The sequence below is a fragment of the Simochromis diagramma genome, unplaced genomic scaffold, assembly GCF_900408965.1.
Source record: "Simochromis diagramma unplaced genomic scaffold, fSimDia1.1 OVJJ01000327.1, whole genome shotgun sequence".
Taxonomy (NCBI): domain Eukaryota; kingdom Metazoa; phylum Chordata; class Actinopteri; order Cichliformes; family Cichlidae; genus Simochromis; species Simochromis diagramma.
This window is the reverse complement of record NW_024386768.1, coordinates 100,920-124,411: the sequence shown is the minus strand read 5'-3', so window position 1 is coordinate 124,411 and position 23,492 is coordinate 100,920. Positions and strand designations below refer to the sequence as shown.

The 23,492-nt window shown below is 45.1% G+C and overlaps 4 protein-coding genes across 9 annotated transcripts; 2 read left to right on the top strand and 2 right to left on the bottom strand.

Moving 5' to 3' along the window:
- Nucleotides 1-41: 41 nt before the first annotated feature.
- Nucleotides 42-2,637, bottom strand: pclaf (PCNA clamp associated factor). The gene is made up of 4 exons (XM_040037146.1): nucleotides 2,481-2,637; nucleotides 1,526-1,606; nucleotides 1,230-1,410; nucleotides 42-231 (listed from the first exon to the last, which is right to left on the bottom strand). The coding sequence occupies exons 1-4, from the start codon at nucleotides 2,524-2,526 to the stop codon at nucleotides 192-194; spliced, it is 348 nt and encodes a 115-aa protein (XP_039893080.1). The 5' UTR covers nucleotides 2,527-2,637; the 3' UTR covers nucleotides 42-191.
- lyrm5b (LYR motif containing 5b) lies at nucleotides 1,461-15,697 on the top strand. Of its 4 annotated transcripts, XM_040037173.1 has the most exons (4): nucleotides 1,461-1,508; nucleotides 10,598-11,418; nucleotides 12,370-12,435; nucleotides 15,379-15,697. In XM_040037173.1, the coding sequence occupies exons 3-4, from the start codon at nucleotides 12,391-12,393 to the stop codon at nucleotides 15,583-15,585; spliced, it is 252 nt and encodes an 83-aa protein (XP_039893107.1). In that variant the 5' UTR covers nucleotides 1,461-1,508; nucleotides 10,598-11,418; nucleotides 12,370-12,390; the 3' UTR covers nucleotides 15,586-15,697. The 4 variants fall into 4 exon arrangements, with proteins under 4 accessions (XP_039893107.1, XP_039893116.1, XP_039893122.1 ...); XM_040037182.1 differs by lacking the exon at nucleotides 1,461-1,508 and having other exon boundaries at nucleotides 10,927-11,222; XM_040037188.1 differs by lacking the exon at nucleotides 1,461-1,508 and having other exon boundaries at nucleotides 10,927-11,247.
- Nucleotides 5,061-10,774, top strand: nedd1 (NEDD1 gamma-tubulin ring complex targeting factor). 2 transcript variants are annotated; one of them, XM_040036956.1, is made up of 16 exons: nucleotides 5,061-5,183; nucleotides 5,936-6,079; nucleotides 6,446-6,540; nucleotides 6,834-6,950; nucleotides 7,021-7,161; nucleotides 7,515-7,744; nucleotides 8,081-8,282; nucleotides 8,384-8,507; nucleotides 8,674-8,784; nucleotides 9,088-9,138; nucleotides 9,219-9,308; nucleotides 9,399-9,565; nucleotides 9,641-9,839; nucleotides 10,008-10,149; nucleotides 10,284-10,350; nucleotides 10,432-10,774. In XM_040036956.1, the coding sequence occupies exons 2-16, from the start codon at nucleotides 5,944-5,946 to the stop codon at nucleotides 10,534-10,536; spliced, it is 1,977 nt and encodes a 658-aa protein (XP_039892890.1). In that variant the 5' UTR covers nucleotides 5,061-5,183; nucleotides 5,936-5,943; the 3' UTR covers nucleotides 10,537-10,774. The 2 variants fall into 2 exon arrangements, with proteins under 2 accessions (XP_039892890.1, XP_039892879.1); XM_040036945.1 differs by having other exon boundaries at nucleotides 8,671-8,784.
- On the bottom strand, nucleotides 13,890-23,387 carry LOC120736717 (E3 ubiquitin ligase BIG BROTHER-related-like). 2 transcript variants are annotated; one of them, XM_040037004.1, is made up of 13 exons: nucleotides 22,464-23,387; nucleotides 21,123-21,234; nucleotides 19,812-19,928; nucleotides 18,936-19,052; nucleotides 18,000-18,098; nucleotides 17,447-17,575; nucleotides 17,221-17,318; nucleotides 17,055-17,144; nucleotides 16,886-16,934; nucleotides 16,553-16,617; nucleotides 16,097-16,218; nucleotides 15,907-16,006; nucleotides 13,890-15,833 (listed from the first exon to the last, which is right to left on the bottom strand). In XM_040037004.1, exons 2-13 carry the CDS (start codon nucleotides 21,196-21,198, stop codon nucleotides 15,756-15,758), a joined length of 1,140 nt encoding a protein of 379 aa, XP_039892938.1. In that variant the 5' UTR covers nucleotides 21,199-21,234; nucleotides 22,464-23,387; the 3' UTR covers nucleotides 13,890-15,755. The 2 variants fall into 2 exon arrangements, with proteins under 2 accessions (XP_039892938.1, XP_039892944.1); XM_040037010.1 differs by lacking the exon at nucleotides 18,936-19,052.
- Between the last annotated feature and the right edge of the window lie 105 nt (nucleotides 23,388-23,492).

Genomic DNA, 23,492 nt, shown 5'->3' with positions numbered 1-23,492 from the left:
GTCAGTGTCCTCATCCAAAGACGGCCATGTTTGTTCTTCAGTTTGTTTTCAGTCAAGTTTTATTAGTAAAAAAGACAAAATCCAGATGATCTCAAACAGACATTCTGTAGGTAAAAAACATTGAACTATACAACGTGAATTGAGCAGAATTTATATACAGATGTACATCAGCAGTCGGACTGATCCAGGCTTCAGTCGTCGTCCTCATCCTCAGCGGGCAGCGGCCGGGCTCTGCGGACAAAAACCAAACTGATCAACATCAGCGTCAAACTTCCCACAGGGCGCTGGAACACAAACGCAACGTCCTGAATAAGTAAAATCTGTCATTCAGTCGAGCGGCGTCAGCGGCGAGTTTGAGGCCTCTCCTCAGATTTTAGCATCATCCATGCAGCAATCAGTTACTCACCCATGTTTGAACCAAACAGCTGTCTCACTTTTGATCGATTTAAAACTATTTAATATCAGTTTAACTTTTAATGACTTTCAAGACCTACAAGGAGCTGCAGATCAGTCCAGACAGGTGAGTCTGAAGCTATAAAAGCAACGATTTGAGGAAAAGAAATAATCCGATTATCGTCAGCTGCTGTATTTGAGGCGTTTTTGGGACAAAAATCAGCTGAGAAGCATGGCTACAGTGTTCCTAATAAACTGGACATTGAGTTTCCTGGTACCACTTGATGCAGTTTGCTTTAATTCAATGACCATGAGGGAATATAATTTTTAAAACAAACCCGCAGAGTTAAAATGCTTTCATTTTTCCAAAATAAAAGCACTCCATCTCTGCGTTTTTACATTTGATAGCTGCAGACTCTGCTGAAGGTTTCCGGTGAACCCTCAGAAACCGGCCTCTGATGGGTGACTGAACAGAGAGGTTCCTGATCCATAAGTGACCATATAAAGCTTCATGCTGATCCAAACTCTGGATCACGCTCTTTGGGTACGGGAAAGCATCAGCTCCCGTTGACACCGGCCTCAGTTTCATACAGCATTCATTCAAATGTTGCATCTCACGCAGCACGCAGCTGGTGTTTTAGTGGATCAAACTAGCCTGGGCCACGTATCACAGCAGCAGGTACAGCTCCACACTGAAATAATCTGAGGTGAAACTAACGGCTCATCACACAGCAGCAAACCTCGGCTGAGCTTCATCTTTCATTTTGTGTGTGTTTTAAAAAGGAGTTTGGGACACAAGTTCCCTGAAGAGGTTTCAAATAAAGCACAACACATACTTCCTGCTGGCCTTTGACATCCCGCTGCCTCCAGCCTCTTCATCATCCTCCACCTCCTGGGGCCGCCTGTTCTCCTTCTCCATCTTCCTGGGGGGACCGCCAAAAAAGTCCCCGATGCCCTTCTGCCAGGTCGGGGTGGGACGAGGACACACGGGGTTCCCACCAGTGTATTTGTTCTTTGCTGCAAGTTACAACAATCACAGCAGCCTCAGTACGTGAAGTGTGTGTGTGTGTGTGTGTGTGTGTGTGTGTGTGTGTGTGTGTGTGTGTGTGTGTGTGGTGAAACTAGGACTGACCAGGTGTGGGGGACTGGCTGCTGGAGGCAGCGTTGGATGAACTGGCACCCAGAGACTTCCGGGGGGCAGAAGCTGCAACAGCTGCAAATGAAATACATGAAACCAGCTGATTATGAAGGATCCAGTAAGAAACCAGTAGAAGTTCACCGAGGACCAAAGCTGAGCCAAATGAACGTAAAGAGAGTAAAGTCTCATTTGCAGAATGTTAAATCAAAGTTCAAAGAAAGATTGTTAAAAACCTGCAGAGTGAATGAGAGCAGTTCACTGCTATTTAAACTGGGTCTTTAAGGAAGCAGAGCAGGTCTAAATTTTAATTCTTATCCGTTGGGTGTTGGAAGAAATGTAAGCCAAATTCACCAGAAGGTCCCAGAACTTAATAAACATGCATGCATTATGGACGGTAACACGCGTGGCATCTATGGTAAAGAGAGACGCCTTAATTATTTAATATGCGAATGGACTTTTGTGAGGCGTGCGCACAAAGACGCACCGCGGCGCTCAAAACTGGCGCCAGTTTGCAGTAAACGTCGTACAAACTTTGGGAAAGGGTCATTAAAGATGACACCTCGTGAGATGAATGAGAACATTAAGCTAGAACCTTTGACTCAGATGATAAAACGACAATTAAATGTTTTAATTTAAATATCTTCGCCTCTCCCGGAGAACCCGAGAGGGCAGCAGACCAGCCTCCGTGTTGGCGGGAGGCTGATTTTAGGAAGCCGTGCGGTGGATTTACACACAAACTTCATCTGACAGTCTTCTTTCAATTATTTTAGTGTAAAAAATAAATATAATACGTTAACTACTCTTCTTCGAGACTACATTTGTATGATTTTACCAGCTTTGGCTCAGCGCCGCCTGCCAGCCAGACTACCTTACAAAACAGACGTGTTCTTGTACAAACAAGCTTTAAAGACCTAAATTCTGATTGAATGCCTTTAACTTGTTGCCGTACCTTTTCTGTATGATCCGGGCACACTATCGGCTTTTGTCCTCACCATGTTGGCAGCGGGTTTTACAGTAAGCCGACACTCCTACCTGAAATCCGCGGACCGCAGTGAACCGAGCACCGTCCCGCCTCGGTTTAAAACCAACAGGCGGATGGGGCGGGAGACTTCTTCTTCTCTTGCTTCTATAGTGGTAGACTCCACGAATAGCTGGAACACAAGTTTGCCCCTCATAGGTGAATGTGTGTAACTGCAGCTCCCACCATTTTATTCTTCCACTGTATGGATGATTGTTTAAGCCACTGGCAGAAAAATAACGAAACAGAACATTTTCTTGGTAATCAGAAGTTTGAGTTATCAGGCTATTATCACAAAACTTCAAATTATGTATCTTCAAATTGCACCTTACTAACTCAAACTTCTGAGGAACTAGCGTTAACAACTTGACATTTTGAATGAAGTGAAAACTGAGATTTCTCGAACCTGAAATTTTATGAATGGCAATTTTTTTTTAGTGGCGGAAACTTCGACATGAACATTGTTAAGACGAGTAGTAAATACTGCAATAAAAAATACTGTCGAAATTTCTGAAATACACTATAGTATGTTTAGTTTTTGTTCTGCTGTATTTATTTATTTTTCACTTCAATTAGTTGTTTTGTTTTTTGGTCATATTGTATTTTTTATATAAATGAATGTTTTTTTATAGGTTGTGTTTACACAATAAATTATAATGATTTTAGTAAATAAATTACAATGAAATACGTTAAAGATTTCATGATAGTAATACAATTATGGGGTATAATACTGCTGAAACGTCTTGAAAATACTATTGTTTTTTTTATTATATGAAGCCAGTTTATCAAATTACATTTGTCGTTTGTTTTACTTGAATAATTTATTTTAGTATATAATTTTTTACTAATATTTTATCTTCATTTTTACTGTATTCCATTCAAATTTTTCTGTTTTTTCTGCTTTTTTAAAAATTCAATTTAAAATTTCTATATATCTTTAAAAAAAAAAAAAGTCAAGCTCCTTTTTGTGTATTTTTTTTTTTACATTTTCTATGGTTTGATCATATTGAATTTTATTTGAGCGATTTTTTTTATTGGCCTTTTTAAAACAATAAATTATACAATATATACAATAAAAATACAATAAACTATAAGGGTATCAGTAATTAAGATAATTCCAAAACACTTTAAGAATTTCATAATAATAGTATAATTATGCGGTAGAAACTTATATTTACTAGTGATGTGTCGTTCGCGAACGCAACGGCTCTTAGAGCCGGGTCTTTGAAGTGAACGACGTGAGCCGTGTTTTTTTTTTTCATTATCTCACCCTCTCTCTCACACTTTTTCCCGCTTCACTCCGCACGCGAGCCTTGTGCTTGCGCTGAGGGGAGGGGCGGTAGTTACACTCGCAGTAGCACAGGAACAGAGCGGGAGGGAGAGAGAGAGAAAGAGAGTCAGGGACAACAACGTCACATTAGAAAGGTATAGTAATCATCCACAACTATTTTCAGTTGCGGATGATAAAGGATTCAGAAAGTTTATTCATGCAGGTCCATATGACAGAGAATGTGCATCTTCTTTTTGTTTTCATATTTTAATTTATATTTAATTGTGTTGTGGTTTGCAGTGTTTTGTGTTGTTTCACTTTAAATTTGTTTAAAAGGAAAAAGCTGAAAATTTAAATAGTTAAAAGTTTAAAATGTAAATAGTTGGTTTTTGTATCATATGATTTATTTATCACATTTTATGTGGAGTGAATAAATAGAAGTATATTTACAGTGGCCCCTACAGACAAAACACGTACAAACTCCAAAACACATTTCTAGCGTTAACTGAACTTCCAAAACAGAGCTACCTAGATCACTTAAATTACTCAATTGAAAGCATGTGTGTATTGTTTGTGTATTTATACACAAGCACTCATATATATTCAAATAAATTAAAAAAAAAAAAAAAGTACATTTATCTGTTACTACCACACACCAAATCAGGTCGTTGGTACTTGCTGGCTTGTGTAGCCACTAAGTAACAAAAGCTCAACACTGCCACTAGCATCCTGGAGCACTTGTGTTGTGTTTTGTACGTGCTTTTGGAGTTTGTACATGCTTCCGGGTTTGTATGTGCTTCGGGGTTTGTATGTGCTATGGAGTTTTTACGTGTTTTGGAGTTTTTACGTTTATATATATTTATATATAAACATATATAAATAAAACAACATTTTTTTTACATTAGTAATTCCTTTTGTGCATAATTTCATATTGTTGTTAATAATAAATTAATTAAAGCAACAAAACAACCTGAAGATCCGGTTGGGAGCCGAAAGAGTCGGTTCTTTTTAGTGAGTCGAGCCGGAAGAGTCGGTTCTCTAAAAAGAGCCGGAAATCCCATCACTAATATTTACTAAACTTGTTTTTGTTTTATTTTTCTTCATAAAGCCACGCTTTTATATTCCTATTTTCTTCATATAAAATATAACAAAAATTAAATATTTTATTCTGTGTTTTTCTTTAATTGTTGCCTTGATACTGTATATTTAGTACATTTCGATTAGACTTTAACACAAACACAGGAAGTACGAGCCCGTTTCCACCGTTTGTCCCTCCTGGTGTTCCGTAGTGGCGGTTCATTGGCTGCGGGCGCCTCCAAAACAAACTCAGTTTCGAGTTTTCGGTGATTAAAAACTCTTTCTGGGTAAGTATAGTTAATCTTACAGACTCTGAGGGTCAGGCGAAAACATTCCCGGCAGTTTCCGCTCGCCTCGCGACTATTTGTTAACTTTAAAGCCGTCAAGCTGTTAGTCGGTTAGCATGAGCTACCTGTAGCTGCAGGTTCGAGTTAACGGAACAAAGTCGATAAAATTTCTGTTTGATGGACCAAAAACAGCCTGCGAGCCGTTAAAAGTCCTCACAGGCGTCAGACTCAGCTTTACGTGTCCGTCTGCCTGCAGTTAACTGTGTAGAAAAACTACAACAGAGACCAAAAAACTACGAACATCCGATAGAAGGTTCCACAGAAATACTTCAGCACTGTGTACTTTTACTGCCTGATACTTGGAGTTACTGCACCAGCTTTTCAACACATTCCTATAAGACTTTTTAAAACCAGGTTTCAGAGCGCTGAACAGTAAAGGAAATAAACACAATCGAAAATAAATTAAATAGAATCTAGTTTTGAACTCAGTGGGAAAAGTAGACATGCACATTTTTGGCTTTGTCGGTTTCTAAAAGCCAAAAAGTCAAATGTAAATCCGATCCATCTTCCTGTGTTTATATCGCAGGTTTTATCTTTCCCTTCTATAGTCATGTAGTTCTGAACATATTTTAATGGAAAACTTTACAATTATGTTGTTTGTACAAGTTTGACAAAAGCATTGATGAGCTGTAAAACGAACAGTGACGGCCTGCGAGGATACAACTCTCTGTGCATGTGTTTATTTTCTCCAGCTGTTACCATGGAGGAGGTGACACGGCTGGTGTCGACCGGAGACTGCGTGAAGATCTGGGATGCGGTTTCCATGGCGCCAGTGGAGCAGTTTAACCCACACAGCACAAGCCACCCTGTCGCTCAGGCCTGCTGGAGCTCCAACAGTATCCTGCTGTCACTAAGTCACCACAGCCTGGATATGAAAGATGGAAATCTGCTGTCTTTGTCATGTCCAGCAGGGGGCGACTCCTCTGTCTGATTGTATACACATCTTTGGTCACCCTGAGCTCAGTAAGCACTTCCTGATGAGTTTATGATCTCAGTTGGCGGTTTAATTTCAAGGGGCAGCCAATCACAATAAAAATGTCTTAAAGGGGGAGGAGCTAAAGCAGCTTCTTTCAGACAGGTCATGAACAATATGAGACAAAGAAAGCTTCTTTTAAACTATGAATCATGCAGAGCTGCCCTGTCAGAGTGAGCAGCATAAATCACCTTTAGATCTGTGAATCAGCCTTGACCAGTTCTCTCAGACCAGTACCTGGTCAGCGCCAGCAGCAGTGGGGACAAGCTGGTCGTTTCCAGCCTCAAGTCGACTCCTGTGCCGGTGGTGGAGCTGGCCGACGGGGTGAGTCTCAGCTCTTTAAAGACTGCAGAGGGGTAAAATAAAGCCTGAGACGTTATTGTTTGTCTCTGGGTCCAAATTCTCCTTCAGTTCCCAAAACGCTGAGCTTTAGAAATATGATACCAGCTGTTCTCCCAGGTGTTTTAGTGAAGTTTAGGTTTCAGGGAAAAGAGGGAAACTAAAGATTTTAGTTACGCTGTGTAGTTTTAGAAAGCCGAGTCAGTCTGGTAAGCATCTCACTGAGAGCTCTTCGGCCTCTGTGAAGTGTAACGGTGCTGGTTTGTACCCGTGTTCAGAAAAAGCAGACCCGGGTGTGTCTGAGCTCCTCGTCTCAGTTTCTGGTCAGCGGAGGTCTCGATCACTGCGTGCACATCTGGGACCTGAAGACCAAGAGACTGCACCGCTCCCTCAAGGTAGGACCTCACGCCACCTCCGGGTTCCTTTACCTCTGAGCGGGATAAACATGGCCCCCTTTTCTCTCAGGACCATAAGGAGGAGGTGACTTGCGTGTCCTTTAATGCCAACGACAGCTACGTCGCCTCCGGCTCCACCAGCGGCGACCTAGTCCTCCATAGTTTGACCACCAACCTGTCCAGCAGGCCGTTCGGCCACGGCAGCAACCAGGTCAGACCTCCACTTTCATATCGTTTTTCTTTTAAAGATTTTCTTTGAAGCTGTTCATGTGCAGCCGCTCAGGTGAGCTGTGAGTTGGTGATATGACTGTAGTGAGGGAGCAGCCAAAAGGTGGAGGTGTGCTTTCAGTTTATTTACCTCACCTCATCACGTGAGGTAAATAAAGTCTTTAATACAAGAAGAACTCTGCAGCCTCAGAGTTAACCGGAGAGTGGAGGAGGGGCTCAGTTTTTATGCTTCACTCTGTCCAGAAGCAAAGTAAGAGTCTGTGTATGTAAAGACTGTAACTAAAAGACAGCAGAGGAATGTTTGGTATTACTGCTTGATAATCTGTTGATCTCCAGCCCATCCACGACCTGAGGTTGTCCACGGTGAAGCGCTCCCTGCTGGGCAGCGTGTCTGACAGCGGAACGGTGGTGCTGTGGGACTCCAACACCCAGAAGGAACTGCACGTGTTCGACGGCGCCCACAAGGCCCCAGGCTCTGGCCTGGCCTTCTCGCCCACCAGCGACCTGCTGGTCGTCAGCGTCGGCCTGGACAAGAAGATCGTCTGCTACGACACCGCCAGCAAGATGTGAGTCCGATCGCTCTGTTCTGCACGTCCCTGCTCGGTCACAAGGCTGTCACGCCCTCTGTGGAGCTCCTGTTCCATAGAGGGCGCTCTCGAGCTCATTGAGAATGAGCCGGGCTCTGAGGAGGTGTAGTCTTTCAGGAGACTGCAGAAGACTTCTAGACTTTAAAATGAGTCTCATCGTGTTTTATCCTATGTTAATATAAAACTTTCTGTCCAGCAGTCCAGAACCAAAGCAAAGCATCAATAAGAAGGCAGCATGAGCTGAAGCCCACTCTTTGTCTGTGGATAAAATCTGTTCCACTTTGTGTTTAACGGCGTGTTCGTCTGCATCTCCAGCGTCCTGAGGTCCATCCGCGTGGACAGTCCTCTGACAGCTGTGGACTTCACTCTGGACGGTACTGGGCTGGTGGTCGGGTCCACTCACGGGAAGATCTACCAGTACGACCTGAGAAACTCCAGTTCCCCCACCAGGATCACAGTGGCCCATAAAACCTCAGTGACCTGCCTGCGCTTCCAGAGCAACGCCAGCAAACAGAAGGTACTATCCTCGGGACTCTCAGACGGAAGATGGGAATAATATCAATTTTTCCTTCAGTGTGTCTAAACCTGCAGGGTTATTTTCTCTCTTTCTTGTCTCAGTCCAGTAAAATTGGCTCCTCAAAAACTTCCAGCTCTAAGAGATCCTCCACCAAGCTCCCCAGCAGCCAACCAGATCCCACCGCCAGCACAGGCCCTGCCCCCAACAGACAGGTGACAAACACAGGTGGGTTTCACGCCGTAGGTCACTGTGGACGCGTGTGTGCGCGTTTTGTTTTTCCCACACAGATAAATAAGACAACTGTGAGCTTGAAGCTCCTGTGGCAGTGTGGCCAATCATGGTTGTCCTGTCTGATGATGATAAAGCCGTAATTACAGCACGTGTTCAGCAGGAGGCGCTGCTGTGGACGGGATGTGTCGGGAAGCTGAAGGCCAGCAGGGGGCGGAGCAGTTCAGTAGCGTGGGACGAAACAGTCTGGACATCTTCTCTCCCGCTCGCGAAGGTCAGAGGCAGCCTGTGATTGGCTGAAATCCGATGCTGCATTCACTAACGTTGCCTTGTTTTTGTAAATCGCAGCGTTCTCTGTTATCAAAGGAGCTTGCAAAGAAAAGCATCTTTAAGCTGCTTGAAGACGTTTCAGCTCTCATCTGAGAAACGTCTTCAAGCAGCTTAAAGAAGTCCAGACGCTTTTCTTTGCAAGCTCCTTTGACTGCGATGACCTGGATGACTGAGAACCTTCACAGCCGTTCTCTGTTATCACCTCTAACTGAATCCATTTCAGTCGTGACTCTCCTTCTTCTTCCAGACCCGCTCACCCACGGGACCACTGCGAACACCCCATTTGGACGAGGACAGGGTACGAGAGGAGGTCACCAGATGCATTTGAAGCGACGCTGCCGTCGGACCAATCCTGACGCTGTGTTTCTTTTTCCTTAGTTACCACTTTGGAGGTGATGTCTAGAGATGGGGAGGGTCAGCAGCTAACAGGCCGGGCCAGCCTGGACATCTTCTCTCCAGTCAGAGAAGGTCAGAGTTCAAGTTCAACGCCCATTTAAAATGCCTAAAGGTCCAGGTGAGGTCACCTGGAGGTTAAAGAATGTCTGCACTGTGCTTCAGACTCTCACGCAGGTCCCAGCTCTCACAGGAAGACGCCACTGGGAACGCCGCTCGCAGCCTCGGCGGGGAGGTGCTACAGCCCGCTGTCCGTCTTCCAGACCCCTCCGGCTATCAAAGAGGAGGAGCCAAACACCGCTGTAGCTGGAGAACTGTGTGACGCCAGAAAGGTGATGACCTTTAACCTTTAACCTCTACACCTGTGACAACGCAGGTCCACCTAACTGAACTTTGATCTGTCTCAGTCTGACAAAGTCAGCTGTTCCAGTCTGGAGACACAGAGTCAGTCCACGCCCCCTATGTCACAGTCAGCCAATCACAGTCAGCTGGCCCCGCCCTTCTTCACGCCAGAGCCCAGCCTCCGGAGAGCCAATGGCATTCAGGCTCACCTGAGCTACGACTCACCTGTCCACGGAGCTCCACCCACCACCTCTGCAGCAGCAGGTAGAGTCGGGCAGCAGCAGTTCTGAGGGTTCAATTCCCACTAAGGTCCGATATCACCGTGGTTAGTTCACTGTTTGTGGGACTCTGTAGGAATAGGCTTGTGAATTGGACGCTGAGTTCAGGGTCAGCTGCTTGTGTGGGAGATTCCGATGTTTCCTCTGCCTTCAGGTCCGGCTCTGTCGGCTGCCGTTTCCTCGTCTCTCTCTCAGAACATCGCCGACGTGGTTGGACAGGCCGGAGCTGCTCCCCTCACCTCCCTGCAGATCCACTTCATCCAGAACATGATCCACGAAACTCTGGAGGAGTTCAGGTCAGTCTGACCTCTGACCTCTCTTCAGAGAAAAATCAGCTAGCCTTTTTGTGGGGACTATTTTCAGAGGCGGATTGGTTTGGTGTTTTTGAGTTTTTATGGCAGCGGGACATGAACAAGCTTCTCCTCCTCAGGAACGCCTGTCACAAAGACATCATCAACCTCCAGGTGGAGATGATCCGACAGTTTTACATCCAGTTGGTACGACAGATTCGTCCGAGCTTTCCTCTGATGGTCAGATGTGACTTTCTGGTTTTTTATGATTCTGTGTTTGTGTTTCAGACTGAGATCCACAGTCTGATAGAGAAATACTCCGTCAACGAGTCTCTGGTGGAGGAGATCGAGAGGCTGAGGGAGGAGAACCGCCGGCTCAGGGCCAACTACTGACCATCTGGAGCCTCGTTCTGGCTGCCTCCTCCCATCCTGAAGTCAGATGGTCCAACATGAGTGTGTGTGTGTGTGTGTGTGTGTGTGAACACTTATGTACCCTGTTTTGTTGTAATTTAATGAATTTTGATGTCAAAGCCTGGAAGAGTTTGAAAGGCGGTCGGTTCACATGTGCCTGCATCATGTTTTAGTAAGAAACTTGTCTGAAGAAGAATAAAAAGAAAAAGTTTACAGCCAATAAAAATTTACGTGTGTGTTTTCATGTACACGGAAATCAACCCGAATCTTTCTAAAACCTTTGGTGTGTTTATCACAGTTTTAATGATCAGTAAGTAACACGGTGTGAGGTAGTATTTACGGTATTATGCAGTATTTACGGTATTATGCAGTATTTACGGTGATATGCGGTCGTAGTTTGTAGTGACATGTGTGTTTGTTCTTTGGCTTTTCGCGGGCCGGCGGTTTGAGCGTGTCGGGGTGGGGTTACTCTCTCTGCGCGCTCACACTCTTTGGTTGTTTACCTGCTAGCCTGTGAGCGCGCAGCACGCTCACTAAGTTCACAGCCTTTTAGGTTTTCGTGCTCCGCGGCGATGAACCCGGAGCTCAGCGGGTTGTTTTAGACCAACAGCAGCGGGGGAAACGGACAGATTCACCGCGGGAACTTTAACCCTGCGCGAGGCTAGCAGGTGACCTTTGACCCGCTCAGGCTCGGTTAGTTTATTGTCGGGTTTTTCTCTTTCAGCCGCTCAGAGCAAAGTTGGCTTCCTGCTAGCGCTCCTTACCTGACGTGAATCACCTGAAGGTGACGTTTCATTTGATCCACTTCACGCAGGAATTCAAACCCTGCAGCAAAACTGAGACCAACGAGCCTCAAATGTTCCTGTAAGTGTTTATAGTATTTATGACGTCACAAGCTGAGCGTTAAACGTGTTTTCAGACAGGTGTGCGTTACATGTACTGCGATACTGCGTGTACTTTCTAACGTTATAGACCTGCAGGCAGAGACACGCGGAAACCCACAGTCAGTGTTACCTGCAGCAGGTGCCGGCGGCCACGCCCACTACAGATCACGTGCTGGTGTGCCAATTTTTGCACACCTGGATGAGCCGCTGTGGGTTATGTGCTAACCGCGAAGTGAACCGGGTCGCTCTCCACCAGACTCCATTCACAAAAGCTGGATTTTTACGTCACAGAAGGGCGGAGCTTTGCGTCTGCAACGGCCTCGACTGGTCCGTTAGTTTGTGTTAAGGAGCGACTCTGATGTTTTAGTGAGTTAGTTCGGATCACAAGAAAACACTGAAACAGTAAAGTCACGCAAAGTTGAATAGAAACTTCTTTTTTCTGTCAGGTGAAAATCCGCGTTTTTGTCAGTGGACTCTGGTGTAAGATCGGTTTCTTTGTTGGCCTCCCAAAAGCCATAAACGTCATCATCTAGTCCCAAACGTCATGGGAACAATAGGTTAGCAGGTACCTTCAAGATGTACTTTATTGTTATTATTAACATTTAATTATTAAACAGCTTTATTGTTGTTTATTTTTAAAGTTTTACTGTTACACTGGCGCCTGTAGTGCTTCGGCTGTCACAGATAAATGACAGTCGGCCATCCGATCCGGAGCCGATGGGTTCAGATCTGACTGCGTCATTCAGCCTTAACGCTGTTTGTGATTCCTGTGAAGCGACTGATCTGGTTCGATGGTTCTTTTGTTGATTCGTCAGCAGAGCTGCAGTTTTCTTTGTGTTGCACATGGAATTGAATCCTCAGCAGTTACTGAGCGTGAGCAGCAGGTTAAACCTCATTAATCTGAAGTTTGCTTTTATTCTGCCTTTCTCAGCTCGGACTGTCCTCCAGGACGATGGCCAACCCACTCAGGTCTGAAGTGTTTCGACTGTACAAGAACGTGAGTGTTGGGAAAATTCATTTTTAAAGAACTCGATGACCAAAGTTCCCTCTAATGTTTCACGTGTCTGAGCGAACACACAAACTCCCTGAGCCTCCCGTGGACCACTGTGAGCGACAGCAGGCGTGTGCACTGTGGTCACGCCAGCATCCAACTTACATGGTTTATTAAAGTAATCAAATTACAGCATTTATGTTAGACTTCTTTTAATTAACTGCGTTAGCCCACTTACAATGAAAACTTAAAACAATCTTGTTCATGTCCTGTAGCATGTTAACACTATTGGAAGCAAAAATAACTTGAACTCCAATAAAGCTCTGACTGTATTCTGAGTCTGTGGTCTGGGAGAGAGTCCTGTAACTCTGTCTGCAAATACAGTAAATAATGACCAATGTTGGGTAATTAATTATTTAGTTACTTCTTCAAAAAAGTAACTGAGTTATGGAAACAAAGTGTTTTGCAGCTGTTTACCTAAAAATGCAGCCAAAGCGTTTTTTAAACAAACATTTCAAACTATTTACAGAACAATCAGCTGTTCTGCATCAAATCTGATGCCACACAAATTATTTGTGCCGCTCCAAAAAATAATTTCTGTCCACTATGAGATGAAGGAGAACAACAGCCTGATACCTGCAGGCCTGACAGCAGCAGATGTGTCACTGCTGTAACACCTGTAACACTCAGCAGCCTCATTGTTCTGACACACACAACAAAACTACTGACTACACTACACACTCACTACACACTAACTACACACTCACTACACACTAACTACACACTCACTACACACTAACTACACACTAACTACACACTAAGATTTGTGCTAAACGTTGCAAATCTCTCACATCTCAAACACGCCGTCACTCCTAAAACTTCCCCCTCCCTAAACAACTGTTGCCATATCATTCTTTGATTGGTGGAGGTGGTATATTTTTCGACCAATAGTGGTGGGTTTTTTTGATGTTGTTTTTGCTCACAGGCTTTCGAGCGTTTTCCTTATAAAACGCCGTTTTCACCGTTTCTTCCTGCAGTAAATATAAACAACGACAGTATTCAGGAAGAAAACCAAACATTGCAGATATTTTATCATAACTCTGGTTTTACGTGGCCGATCAACACAATTTAAAAACTGGTATAAAGTCCACACTTTTCCCGTCAGTTGTTCCGTCTGTCCTGCTCACATCTCCAATGGTTGTACACGTTGTCATTAACGTGGCTTCACTCCACATCAGCCGCTTTGCTAAAACACCGGTGTCGGCACATAAGGACGCGTCAGAGCCTGTCAGCGGTGTTGATTGGCTGCGTATATACGAATGTGACTATGGGATAAGGCGGCATCGTTCTGATCCCATACGGGAGCAGCCAGTCACTGACTAACACTGCAGAACAGAATTGTTAAAGTTTAATTTTAATTTCAGTGCAGGTCAGATTTTTTTTGTGCGCATCGCAGATTCTCTGTGCCAGCAGTGCACAATTGCGCACGCGCGCAGCTTAGAGGGAGCATTGTCGGTGACACGTTGTCCCTCCAGCGATTCTAGATTTTCTGTTTTCACAGCTGTAAACGTCAGAATCGGGAGTTTGGATGATGAGACTTCAGGCGGCGACAGCAAAAACTCCATGATGATGTTGTTAACATTTATTGACAGTTAATTTACTTTTAAGATGATCCGTCGGTGCCACTGTGACCCGTTGGAGGTGCGTAATGATGAGATGACCTCAAACAGATCTGAAGGCACAAAGCTGCCTCTCAAATCTCCCATCATGCAAAGCGGTGCTGAGCCCCACCAAAATGTTCAAGCTTCATGTTTATCTGTGAAGATGTCAGCAGTGTTTACAGAGGGCGCTGCAGCAAGTGTCGCCCCCTGCTGGGCATTAAAAGAATGCAACACTGCGTGCACCACCTGTAGTGTCTGCACCAAAGCACTGAGGTCTTTATTCATCTGTCAGAATGACACTGAAATGGTGTTCTGATATATTTAAAGCTTATTTATCGGATCGGGCTGAGATTATCTGCTCAGAAACACTCTGACACTTCATCATGTTTATTAAAAGGTGAAAAAGTGGACGTTTCAGTGGCAGAGCCGTCGTTACGCCGCGAACAACATCAGCAGAGAAAACCAACAAACAATCAAACTCGCAGCCCACCATCACAATATTTTAATAACATTAAAGCCCAAAACACAGAAATCTAACACGCCTCCCTCTGTAGCCCCGCCCCTTTAACGGGTTCTGAGTGAAACCAGCTGCACACGTGACATAAGATGTGCTGTGGCCTGAGATGGTCACCACATTTTTCTTTGGTGAAACTATCTCAGTGAGTTTAGACAAACAGGCAGCAGGCGGCGCTTTCTTATTTCATAAATGCAAAAACTAAGATGCCAGCACTCGTGATCCCTCATGGTGAAGGTTTAAAGACTTCCTGTGTCCACCTCACGCAGGAGCGCCGCCCTCCTGAGTGAATTAGAAAGTAAGGTGAGACACTGTAACAATCAGTGTTTTTAAAGTTTTTATGCATGAGGAAGCGTGTAGGATGGAAATCAGCGGCGCCTTTATGACCGCAGAGCTATCTGCAGATAAACCTTTGACTCTCTTTAGGAAAACACTTTCTGTTATCAGCTTTAGACTAAGATAAGGTCTCTGCAGGGAGCGCCACTGAAGGAATTACAAAGCAAGACTATGTGACAAGATTTCAGATTCACCTTTTGTAAAGTGAATCACTAAAAGCGCTCGTGGATCCTCGGAGCGTTCCCGCTGCTCGTCCTGATAAAACACATTGGCCTCTGGAGGTGTGTCAGTCTAAGATCATCGTCCAGAGTGATTTTAAGACCTGTGCTGATTTTGAGATCATGTGATCATCATGTGCCGTCATAGATCGGCCGCCTTTTTGCCCTTTAGTAAAAATAAAGACATATTTTTGCTAACACATCCTCTTCCTCCTTGCAGCTCCTCTACCTCGGCCGGGAGTACCCCAAAGGTGGTGACTACTTCCGGGACCGTCTGAGAGCGGCGTTTGCCAGGAACAAGGCAGTGGAGGACCCCGAGCAAATAAAGGCCCTGATTGCTCGTGGCGAGTACGTGGCCCGGGAGCTGGAGGCGCTTTACTACCTGAGGAAGTACAGAGCGATGAAGAAGCACTACTACGAGGACTAAACGGCGACCGAACGGTGATGACATGAACAGCTCTGAGGTTTACGGTTCCAATCCTGAGGTCACATGACCACCGAGTGAAACCTTTAAATTAAAGTATTCAAAACAAAAACAAGCGTGAGTCCTCCTTCCTTCCTTCCTGTCTGTTCCCATAGGAAACAGTAGAAGCAAGGTCAGAGGTCAGAGGTCGGGGGGGCGATGGCGTCTGTGTCGGCCAGGTTGACTCTGCAGATGGGACAGGTGGGGTTATCCTGGGGGGGAGGAGACAGAGTCAGGTGGCGTTCCGAGTTTATGTCATCTCCATATAACCAAGCACGGCGTTACCTTCAGCCACTGGTCGATACAGTGAACGTGGTAGTCATGGAAACACGGCAGAATCCTCAGCTTCTCGCCGTCGCTGTAGTCGCAGACACAGATCTGACACCTGCCGGCCAATCAGCACAGAGACGTGTTAGCGTGCAGGTTTGGGGTTTGTTTGTTTTCAGCGTTACAAATGGCGAGCTCGGAGACTCACTGCGTGTTCCCGCCGCTGCCGCCGCATCCCTGGAACACCTTGGTGGGAAACCTCTGGATGTCCGTCGCGCTCAGCTGATTGGTCCTCACGGCGCCCTGACGCTCCTCGAGCTCCAGCAGAGACTGAAAGACGAGCAAAGGCGTCAACACTCTGACATCTGGGCCCTGATTGGTCCACGTTGAATACCTGCAGCATCTAACTGTAAGAGCTTAACTGTAACACGAAGGAGGAACGTAAAGAAGAGATCACAAACCAAGTCTGAGATGAAACATTAAAGAAGAAGAAGCTGACACGAAGAAGAAAGAAGATTCAAATTCAAAACAACTTTTTGGAAAAAAAGCTCCAAAGACAAATTCTGACGGGATTTTTGTCCCTGAGTGAACAAAGTCTGCAGAATGATCGAGACCCCTCCCCTCCCCCTCCTCCAGACTCCTCCCCCTCCTCCAGACTCCTCACCTCGTAGTCGTTTCCTTCAGCGTCATCAGATGTGGCGTCCCTACTCCCGCCGTGACCAATCACAACTGTGGAACGATCAGCAGAAGCAGACCGATTAAAGCTCTACAACAGTGTCATGCTGTCATTTGATTGGTCGGGTTTCTACGCTGTCGTTTGATTGGTCAGTCAGGTTTGAGCAGCTTGTGTTTGTTCAGTTTTTATAGAGAGAGAAAAAAAATCCTAACTTTAACAGGAGCGAGTAGAAAAACTACAAATACTCCAAAGACCTGATTGGACTGAAGTACTGCATGTATTTATACCACATCTCTGTAGTACTTGGTTTCTGGTGCTTACCTTCTCCGGGAGCCACCTGAATCATCCAGCGGCGCTCTGTGGGACGACCCTGCAGAGAGAAGGTCACGGCTCGGTCAGCGAATCAAAGCAAAACGTCACACGCTTCCTGAACGCAGCACCACTTTTGATAATATGAAAACCACAATCAGACTGTGATTGGCTGCCTCACCCTGTGGAGGCGATGAAGAGGACGCTGGTGGAGGTGGTGATAATGGAGGTGGTGACGGTGTCTGTTGTGCTCCACTCGGTCCAGCCGAGCCTGGAGGAACAAACAGAAACGTGAACACCTGTCCGCTCTGCCTCAGGTGAGGCGTTTGGTGCAAGTCTGCCTCCACCTGCAGGTGTTGGTGCAGCGCCTCGTGATCCTCCACCTGCTGTAAACCAGTGGCCCCCTCCTCTTCGTCGCTGACGGCGAGCTGCTCCACCACCGCGGCTGCAGAACAAAGCATCAGAAGAACGCTGAAGGTTCAGCAGGAGGCTGGAACCACCACCAGCCAATCATGTTTCAATACCGACGTTCCCCATCGTTCTCAAGGTCCGCCCCCCAACACTGACACGTACCGAGCACCGAGTCGTCCTCCGCCTGCAGCCTTCGGGCCAGAGCCTCGTCTTCCTCCACCTGCTGTGAAGGAACCGCATCCTCTTCCTCTTCCTCCTCCCCCTCGCTGCTGGAGATCTGCTCCTCCACAGCTGCAGGAGAAACCACTCGTCACAGACTCCATCATCATATAGTAATAATAATAGTTTGGACTGTGGGAGAACCGGAGAACAGAACCTTCTCACTGTGAGCACACCCCGCTGACCACCACACCACCGTGCCACAACATCACAGTAGTGATGAAGATGATGATGAATGAAGGATATATATTTAAAAAGGCAAAACATTTAAAAAAATAAATACAAAATAAAACTAAATCAGAAAAAATCAAATCAAGCGCTCCATTCTTCCACAGTGGGAATCCCGCCCTGTATGCAAAGCGTGGAAGTGGGGACAGTGACGTTTGCTCATCGAGCAGCTGCGAGTGAACGGCGAACAGCGATTACCGAGCAGCGCCTGAGAGCAGCGCCCGTTTCACTCACCGACTCACCACAGCCTAACGCAACGCTGACGTACCGATGTCTGAGCCGGCCTCCACCTGCAGCTCCTCGTCATCCTCCGCCCGCTGGAAACAAATGGCGTCCTCCTCGCTGATGGCGAGCTGCTCCACCGCAGCTGCAGAAGAAATGAAGGATCAGACAAGCGTCCACTGAGGGTGCAGCTGCTGAGGCAACAGCCTCCGTGCTGCGTTCAAAGACACCACGCTGACAAAGTGTGACAGCAGGAGTGACATGCATGTTAACTGTTCCAATAATAACTAATGTGGAGGGTGGGCGTGTTCCTGCAGCCGTTTGAGTCATCAGCAACATGTATGACGACCCATCAGAGCTTAAAACTGATTTATGGAGGTCAGAGATCCAGGTTGGTGGGAATGCTCCACCTTTCCAATGTGAAAATCCTGCTTGGAAATTGGAATTTCTGACTTCCTGCTTCAAATGAAACAGAAACAGCCCAGAGGTTTTACAGGCGTTCTGTTGGGACAGGGCATTATGAGAGAACCACGAATCCTGTGACGAAGACAAAAACTCAGGATGAAAGAGGACAGAATAAAATCCCAGGAAAGAAAAACTCAAAGCCTTCATGAAGCTCAAACTGTACTGTGAAAACTACACTGTGGGTGTCATTTTTGGGATTCACTGCCATTAAAATTAACAGGGAAAATGCACAAACAGTTTTTCAGTTTGCAGGAGGAGACCACACCCCCTCACCTCACTCCTCCACCTGTCTAACACACTTGGCTGATTTGGAAATTTTGGAGAAGCTGAAAGATAAAAGTGGAGCTTAGGAAGCATCGGGAACTTTAACGTTCCTGATGCTGAGAGAAGAGTAACTCCAGGACCGGTTCAGCTTGTTTGTGTCGCCAACAACCGTCAGAGACGCTGAAACTAAAGCAGCAGTGAAAGAAGGGTTCCAATATTCATATGTGTGTGTGTGTGTAACGCCGACACGTACCAATGTCCGAGTCGTCCTCCACCTGCAGCCGTCGGGCCAGCGCCTCGTCTTCCCTCAGCTGCTGCGAACGAGCTGCAGCCTCCTCCTCCTCGCTGATGGAGATCTGCTCCACCACAGCTGCAGGAGAAACCACTCGTCACAGAACCCATCCAGGCCAAAGAAGCTAGACCCAGAGACGCGTGCACCATCGAGTGATATTTAAAATGCAAAAAACTAAAAATAAAGAACCAATTAAAAATTATCTTTAATAAAATGCAAATCGACTCGTGACCACAGCCAATCACAGTCATTCCCTACAGGACAGCATGGACAGGGCCGTGTGAAGGAGGGGGGCTGAGGGGGCTGCAGTCTCCCCACTGCAAAAGGCAGACAAGCAGCGCCCCTGTGTGAGCTTCTCTGATTTATTCTTACTGCTGATTGGTTCCTGAAGGCGAGCCTTCAGAGAAGACGGAGCATGGTCGCCCGTCACCTCCGTCAGTTGTTTGTTTTTTTAAGTACAGGCTGAATTGGGAGGTACCGGCGGTCCTGTTTTTTGTTTTGTTCCTAGTCTAGATTATCAGGACCAGTTTAGGGGTGGAGCCTAGTTGGTCATGGTCGTCCTCCATCTGTTTTAGCCGGAGCGCTTGTCTCATCAGGGACACGTCGCCAAATACAAAAAATGAACAAAGGTGTGAAAAGTCTTAGTTCGGTGTTTCATTTGACACGTGTGGCAGGAAGTTGTAATATATAAGTATAACTGCTCACGCTGAGCATCACAGTCACATGACGTTCATAGCAGTTACAGGAGTTATTTAGCATTAGCATTTTCTTTGGTTCGCTTACAAAAGCAGCAGACCGACAGCAGGTCTGCCCCCCCCCGATAAGACCGACACATACCGATGTCCGAGTCGTCCTCTGCCTGCAGCCGGCGGGCCAGCAGCTTATCTTCCTCCATCTGCTGTAAACGAACCGCAGCCTGCTGCTCCTCAGTGATGGAGATCTGCTCCACCCCAGCTGCAGGACAAGAGATTGAAAGATTTAAGAGTTCATCAGTTATTGAGTCAGAGTTTAAAACCGTGAAATATTCAAAGGGTAACTCGATGGGACTGAATGATCTCCTCATACCCGCGTCATGCCCGTCTAAGCTGGCAAATTCTATAGAATTACATAAAGTCACCACCCCCATGACCAGAGATGGGCAGTAACGCGTTACAAGAAATGTGTTACTGTAATCCCATTACTTTTTTCAAGTAACGAGTAAAGTAAGGGATTACTATTGCAAAATCGGTAATTAGATTACCTTTACTTTCCCGTAGGAACGCTGCGTTACTGCGTTACTAAAACCGTGATTTTTTTGCGAGAATGTCTCATGACAGTGACGTAAGCGAGTGCGACGTTCGTGACAACAGCTGTGTGCAGATCAACAGTGGATCACATATCGAGTGCAGAGAGAGTATGAGCGTGCAGCGTTTAAAGCGTGGAAGTACTGACCTTACTTTGAGTTTGATTCCATAAAAAGTGACAAAAACATTAGTGTCCGCTGTGCGTGGGAAGAAAACTTCTTTTTACAGCGAAAAACCCCTAAACTTCCAACAAGCACCGAGTAGCTACGACGTAATGGGAAACTCACAGAGAAACTCGCGGATTCTTCCACTGACCGCGGCACACCTGCACCAGGGTAACCCTCCGCCTACCCCACTCCTGCTTTACAGGTGAAAATAGAGCAACAGGACCGCTGAGTCTTTGACTTTATTTATTTTCTGCTGTGTTTTACTTGCATCTATTTGAAAGACTGAGTGTAAACACAAAAACTATTTTATTTTATGTGCTGGAATGTGCAGAAAATAGGTTTAAATGTTAAACTAATTTCTTCCAGTCAGAGAATGTTGCAGATAATTAAATTTTTGCTTGATGCATAAAGTTAAAAGATTAAAACTAATAAAACAAGTTTTAAAAAGAGACTTTTCCATCTGATTACATTTTGTATGATGGATTATGCAGAAAAAGTAGAATTGGGTTGAAAGATCTATCGCTTTATCACCTCTTCAGGTTGTAAATCGTGTTTTTAAAAAGTAACTAAGCAACTAATTACTTTAGAAAATAAGTAATCAGTAAAGTAACAGGATTACTTTTTTCAGGACGTAATAAGTAATTAGTTACTGATTACTTTTTTCAAGTAACTTGACCAACACTGGCCATGACATTTACCAAATTCTGAGTCGGCTTCTAGCTGCAGGCGTCGGGCCAGCGCCTCGTCTTCCTCCACCTGCTGTGACCTCCTCATCGTCACTGATGATGATGATTAACTGCTCCAGTACAGCTGCAGGAGAAACGACTCATCAGAAAACCGTCACTGATTACAAATGCAGGTTTTTAACACCATGGATCTGTGCAAAGAGCCCAGTGATAAAAACAGCAGATTCTCCCTCACCTGGAAAGCTGCTCACCTGCAGCTCTCTGTGCAGGTGAGCAGCTTTCCTGGTTGCTCATTAGTCCTGCTTTCTATTATATATATTTTATTTATAAATGTACATTAACAATAAATGGCTATTCTGTTGTAACATTTACAGTTTTACATAAAAATATGAAAAAATATTATTTAATAATAATTTACTGAACAGTCTGGTGGTAAATGAACATATAATGGTTTATTTTTAAACAGTTTTGTCAGATTTCTAAAATATTTGTGTTTCCTTGTTTTACAGGAGGTTTTTCAATCATTTATTAAGCACTATGGATATTATTGGATTATAATGACTGATTACTGATGTTGCAGCAGCTAATTGCTTGTATATTGCCATGGGGCTCGAGCTACTGTCACCGGTGTGTTCCTGCGTTGTGTCTGACATTAAAAGGTAAAAGAAACAAAGACCTCCAAGTCATTAACTTGCTCGCTCCAGCTCCTACAGGAATTATAACACTATGTAATTTATGACCCAGTTACAACTACAATAATGCAGTTAATCAGCGAATCAATAAGAAAATTGAAAATAAAGTGTCGGAAACGTAACATCTGCCTTCAGTGAAGAACTCGAGTAAATGTTCCTGGTGGTTGGTGATCACGGAGGGTGCCACCCCATGCACTCCTGTCCCCGGACACGCCCCTGGACTGAGGGTGTTTGGATGTTCCGGTGGCGCAGGGGTGTGTCTATCGGCACATCTGCCCCAAACCGAGCGTGTCTCAGAGACGTGTAACTGCAGGATGAAGCTCAGATCAGGAGGAAACACTGTGCCTAAGTGTCAGAGGGGATATTTCCGGGTGGTTTGGGGGAGTTTCCTGTAAAGTCTGACTCTGTGGGTCCGAATCCTTTCTCAGCCAGCGACACTTTCCTCCCTGATTTCTGATTTCTAGCGCTTTCATAAAAAGCTGAAGGGGGAAAGGATCCGGATGATCCGGCTGTCACGGCCGAGGAAGTGAAAGTAAAAGTTTGTGATTTAAGCTGATTCATGACGCAGCGGTGAAATCATGAGAATGAAAGCTGCTAGTTTAAACTATAGTTACTATAATAACCATAATACGAACAACAGAGGAGAGCACAGAGCACCTACCTTGACTGGAGGTCTGCATTTGATACTAGAGGCACACGCTGGGTGGAAGGGAAGCTCTCCAACTCTATACATATACGTGACGTGTGACAAGCCCCGCCCACTCTTTAATTAGATCTGAGCGGCTCTGACGTTTAATGAGAGAATAGAGTTCATTTCACCAACACAATTAAAACTCGTTCATATTTCTGCTTCACACCCACGACTTCACCTGAACTCACCATCACTGATGTCCACTCACCTGATGAGACTGTGGGAACTGACAGAAGTTAAAGGATACACTATGTATCTGTGTTTGAGGTCGAGAATGGCCGAGGCTGGATTTGTTGTGTCTACTGTAACCGTAATAGTTGGATAATAAAGTTTCACGTGGATTTTTTATTATCAGCTCCACACTGATCCACACTAACCCACCGAGAAGCCAAAGTCACAGAAAAACACAAATCCACAGCAGAAAAGGAGACAGCGGCTCGTTTCCTGTGAGGTCAAAATTCATGTTTTTGGTCTGGTGGAGAGTAAAGGCTTCACGATTCACAACTTTGAGCCTCCTGATTCTTCCTGTTAAAAAGGAGTTTTTCGTTCCCACGGTCACCAAAGTGGTCACAGGGGGTCATCTGATTGTTGGGGTGTATTATTTTAGGGTCTTTACCATAAAACATAAAGCACCATGAGGCACTGTGGTCATGATTTGGTGCTATGTAAATAAAATAGAACTGAATTAAATATATGATCTAAATAACACAGTTCGTATTATTTTGAACATTTAGAGGAACGGACACATCAACACAAAGCAGACTAAATAAAATGGTTTGATGCTGTTGCTGCAACATGTCGCAGCTTTTCTGATTTTTGTTCAGAGGAGAAATTAAAAATGATTTTACAGAAAATATTAACATTTTACAAAAAGTCAAAATTATGTCAAACAAACTATCTAAGGCTTAAAAAATAAAACAAACACAATTAAGACATAAGAAGATGAAATATTAAGAAATGCACTGGTTGCTCGTCACTAAATAAATGAAAATGCGACTC